This window comes from Triticum dicoccoides, chromosome 2B (assembly GCF_002162155.2).
Source record: "Triticum dicoccoides isolate Atlit2015 ecotype Zavitan chromosome 2B, WEW_v2.0, whole genome shotgun sequence".
NCBI lineage: Eukaryota > Viridiplantae > Streptophyta > Magnoliopsida > Poales > Poaceae > Triticum > Triticum dicoccoides.
Window position 1 is genome coordinate 390,190,222 of NC_041383.1, and position 4,558 is coordinate 390,194,779.

The window sequence follows — 4,558 nt, forward strand, 5'->3', positions numbered from 1 at the left end:
AGATGCATGTTGGATAGCGGTCTTGGCATGGAAGTAATACTATTAGATGCAGCTGGATTAACCGTCTGCTTGTCACAGACGTAATGTCTATGTAATGCTTATGACATGGATGACCATCATAACTATGATCAATTCTATCAATTGTCCAACAATATTTTGTTTACCCACCGTTGTTATGCTTTCGAGAGAGGCCACTAGTGAACCTATGGCCCCTGGGTCCATTCTCCATAATACTAAGAATCCTACAATTTCCTTGTTTGCTCTCTTTATTTTCTTCTTACTTTGTATTTACTTTGCCTATCACTATCGGTTTTAATCTTGCAACTAGCAAGAACAAGGGCAGTGGTGACCCCCTTGCTTTTCTTGGGTGCAAGCAATTGATGTATTTGTGTGCAGATATTGTCTATGTTGCTAGTGTGGTGCCTCCTACTGGTTCGATAAACATTGATTCTTAACTGAGAGGAAATACTACCTGCTACTATATTTCTTCATCCTTCCTCTTCGGGGAAATCCAACAACTCCATCACGAGTAGCAGGCGGCATGCTGGACAGCGAGCTGGGCCTCGGGGTGGGCTGGGCCAAAGCAGCGTCCAAGGGGGTGGGCGATTGGTCGAAGGACACCTGGCTCAAGCATGTGGTAGCTTTACTCTAGATCTTCTACTGTTAGGTACGCGCACGTGCTCCTGCCACATGCCACGCAAAATCGTCTGCAACAACTGTTGGGTTCTGCCGTTAGGATCGATCTCGGCGAGATCACACACGTCGAGGGCCTCTGGTGTTGCGCGTCTTCGCTTTCCGATTGCCTCACCATGCCGATACCTTTGTGGCCACATCTCACGCACAATCTCAAACTCGTCTCCTCTGAACGCGATATGAATCTCCTCTCCTGCTTCCAAGCGAACCATACGAAATTGGCACCCTTCCTCTAGATCTACAATCACGACCTCCTTGAAACTTACTCATGATACCACTTGTTAGAATAATTTGAGGCGATTCACTGATGACTAAGCAATCACACGAGACACGGCACTTAGATTTGCTAACGAGGTTCACCGAACATCGGCTAAATTCCTGGGCTTGACTATGGATGCTCCTCTCCATGATACCGCTACAATACCACACACCGGCTCCCCTGCGTGTATGTCCTGTTATGTTGGCATAGGTTGTTACTCCCTCCGTTCCATATAACTCGTCACTGATTTAGTACAAAGTTGTACTAAATCAGCGACGAGTAATATGGAACAGAGGGAGTACTTCGTCTATTTATAGGATACAAGAGTCCTACTAGGACACCACAACATACCCTGTCTACACATCGTACCATGCAGAGTCTAACTATAACCTACCTTGTACACAATATGCACGACTCTAACGCCAGCCGACGACGCCCGCACCGAGGCGACCCCTTAGGGAAGCAGCCGCTACCGCGCCACACGGCCAAAGAAGCTCCTCAAAGCCAGTCGAGCTTCGTCGGCGGCACCTTGGTGGCGGCGGGGTGAGGAAGGGGGGCCTCGAGCCGTGAGAGGAGGCTACGCGGGTTATTTTGCGCTTTTATTGTTACTCTCTCTATAAAGAAATATAAGATAGTTTAGATCACTAACTGATCTAAGTAGTGAGATCAATTACTGATGTAAACGATCTTATATTTCTTCACAGTGGGAGTACTAATTTAGTTTTTGGACTTTATGTTGCTCTTTCTATAGCACAAGTCGATCTTCACCATGTGAAAGATACTATAGATGATGAAAAACGCATGGGATGAAGCAGTTGCCACACCGGCGCGGCGGTACGTCCCGCTGAAACAAAGATGCATACACATACATACATTGTACTACACCACATCATCAAATCACAAAGGGAGCATTAATTGATCCACTACATGGAGCGCGCGATGCGGATGCAGAACAGCTATCGACGGAAAAGGAAGGTTCTAGCCGATGATCTGGTCGAGGACGCCGGTGTTCTTGAGGCCGAGCACGATGCCGACGCCCAAGATGTGGCCGAAGGAGCCGCATGCGAGCGTGTCGGCGAGAGTGAAGCCGGCCGGGTCGCCCGTCTGCAGCCCGGACTCGCGCGCCTCCAGCTTGAGCCCCGCCGTCGCCTTCCTGTTCGCCGACGGCGCCAGCCCGAACCGCCCGGCGAACAGCATCAGGGTCGTCGTGGTCACCATGATCTGCATCCGCATATGGTAGTAATTATGTCAACGAACCAAACAATCAATGCCTGACTCATTCGCATGTATACGTAGTATGTGTGTGATCTTACGATATTGGTGGAGGAGCCGATGTAGTCGCAGCGGATGCCCTGGGACCTCTTCCTCAAGGACGGCAGCGTCGCCATGGACCTGGGCGAGGAGTAGCTCCTGAGGCCGTGGAACTGCGGCACGGAGGTCATGGCGGAGAGCTGGGAAGCCATGGCTGCGGATTTGTGTGCTGTGGATGCTGCGATTGCTCAGGCGCAATGCTGAACGAGCTCCTTTCTTAAATCTTGTGGAGCGGGAGCCACACGGGGAATCGCGTGGTGAACGGCGGCCACTCGAGGATAGGTTTCGGATCCTTGCCACCGACGTGGCGCCCCCTGGTTAGGGAGTGCCTGCCAGTTCGGATAAGATACACCACCGTGTCTAGCTCCTCTCCGTCTGTCGCTATTCTTTTGCTGACGTGGCGACTGACAAGCATCACCGGCATGAAACAGTTCAGTAAAATAATACTCCCTCCGTCCCATATTATAAGAGCGCTTTTTATATTTTAACACTAGTGTAGTGTCAAAAACGCTCTTATATTATGAAAAGAAGGGAGTAGCTCTTTTCGTTGCTGTTAAATACTCCCTTCGTTCCAAAATTCTTGTCTTGAATTCGTCTAGATACGGATGTATCTAATACTAAAACATGACTTGATATATCCGTATTTAGACAAATTTAAGACAAGAATTTTAGGACGGGGGAGTAAATAAATAACTATATTTGCAACCTGCAAATTCAAAACAAAAAAACTTGGTTTTACGTGGCACGCACGAATTTGCCAATGAAACTAAAGTGTGTGACGCATCTTCCAAGTTGTAAGGTCACATACACAACCATGACGGTAGTACCTCAGAGCACACTGAATACCAATCCTGACATCACTGTGATAAAGAGGAATGATTGATCATCAACAATATGACCTGATATTATGACGGCATGGCCATGCGCAAGCTGTAATTGAATACAACACCACTCTCTCACACTCTGAAAACCCTATGTACATTTCATGAGAAATGTAAAAAAAAACAGAGTCACAAGGGCCACTAGCTCTTATGTGTTGGTTCTTTAGAAGAAGAACAAAAGGATCACACAAGCTGGCACGCTACAAATCCTACAAAATACACACTACAAACCAACAAATTGCAACACCGGTATTGAACAACATACGTTCCTGATTGATTTACATTGTCAGGTATATCATGTTTTCACGCCTCTATCCTGAGAAGTGAGTTGAGGGAGGTGCTGTTGAACTTTTGGGCGAGGCCCCTGATCACCAGAATGACAAGATCTCGCATATGCCGCGTCTGAACCATCAAATCAACTTCGTTATCACCGTCAACGACAATCTTGAAATGGTGCTGATCGTTACGATATAGCTCAACCTGCAAGCCTCAAATAAATGTTAGCATAAGTGCATGGCATATTGCTGAAGAAAAATGGAGTACATATTACCAATACCAGATTGTATATATCTATCCAGTTCATGGTAACAGCTTACATGGAATGGGGGGGTGTATGTCCCTCGGGCTTCAGTAGTTGCAAATGATGTCTTGGATCCAGGCTTTACAACCTTGATTCTCTTTCTGTTGACTTCCAAAATTCTCCGCTCCAAATGTCCCATCACTTGTGCCTGTTAGTATTTTATTGATTTTTTGGGTAAGATAGGTATTCTTGGATATCTTAGTATGCTGGTGAGCTTTCAATGTGTCAGGACATCAAAAGTTTGGGAAATACCTTTTTTGGTGTTCGGTCCTTGTCACACAAAACCTGTTTGATGCAAAGTTGATGCACTCCAGTCAGTAAACAAAGAATAAATTTCACTAAGACAACACAAGGTATATCATCAATTTGAAGATAGCAAACATTGTAACGCTGTTATATTTAAAATACTCCCTCCGTCCGAAAATACTTGTCATACAAATGAAAAAAATGGATGTATCTATAACTAAAATAAGTCTAGACAACCATTTCTAGGACAAGTATTTCCGGACGGAGGGAGTAGTTAGTAGTGACTGAAATAACGAAAACTCCTTAGCATGCGCCCTTTTCAGAAAGGAAAAAAATCACCTCATCGAAAAAATCCAAAGAAAATCTCACATACAAATGACTCGAGTTTGTTTTCAGATTGCATGCTTCATGAAAAACACAATTCATTTGCTAGCTGTGGCGAAAAACAAACCCAGGCACTTCTCAGAAAAACGTGAAAATGCTATTCTAGCTCCCCACTTCAGTTTTTTCCTTCACCCAGACCCCAAATCAATGAATTTTCCACAAAAGAACTTGCTGGGACATGGCTCCTCTAATATCAATGCACCA

At 45.7% G+C, this 4,558-nt stretch overlaps 2 protein-coding genes across 3 annotated transcripts in view; both read right to left on the reverse strand.

The window, feature by feature from the left end:
- Positions 1-1,715: 1,715 nt before the first annotated feature.
- LOC119363819 (photosystem I reaction center subunit psaK, chloroplastic) lies at positions 1,716-2,467 on the reverse strand. Its single transcript, XM_037629184.1, has 2 exons — positions 2,266-2,467; positions 1,716-2,173 (listed from the first exon to the last, which is right to left on the reverse strand). The coding sequence occupies exons 1-2, from the start codon at positions 2,413-2,415 to the stop codon at positions 1,931-1,933; spliced, it is 393 nt and encodes a 130-aa protein (XP_037485081.1). The 5' UTR covers positions 2,416-2,467; the 3' UTR covers positions 1,716-1,930.
- A 672-nt stretch (positions 2,468-3,139) lies between these two features.
- The window catches only part of LOC119363820 (187-kDa microtubule-associated protein AIR9-like), a 15,938-nt gene continuing 14,519 nt past the window's right edge, over positions 3,140-4,558 (reverse strand). For both annotated transcript variants that reach the window (XM_037629186.1, XM_037629185.1), the window contains 3 exons: positions 3,977-4,009; positions 3,741-3,872; positions 3,140-3,624 (listed from right to left, as the gene is read on the reverse strand). In XM_037629186.1, coding sequence (XP_037485083.1) covers positions 3,448-3,624; positions 3,741-3,872; positions 3,977-4,009 — 342 coding nt within the window. In that variant the 3' untranslated portion in view covers positions 3,140-3,447. The remainder of the gene's footprint in view (positions 3,625-3,740; positions 3,873-3,976; positions 4,010-4,558) is intronic.

What these genes read in the sequence shown, in the direction of transcription:
- LOC119363819 (XM_037629184.1), bottom strand. Translation starts at nt 2,415, where the DNA reads ATGGCTTCCCAGCTCTCCGCCATGACCTCCGTGCCGCAGTTCCACGGC. An exon ending in TCGGCTCCTCCACCAATATC is followed by an intron (nt 2,174 to 2,265) that starts GTAAGATCACAC and finishes ATGCGGATGCAG; the next exon opens with ATCATGGTGACCACGACGAC.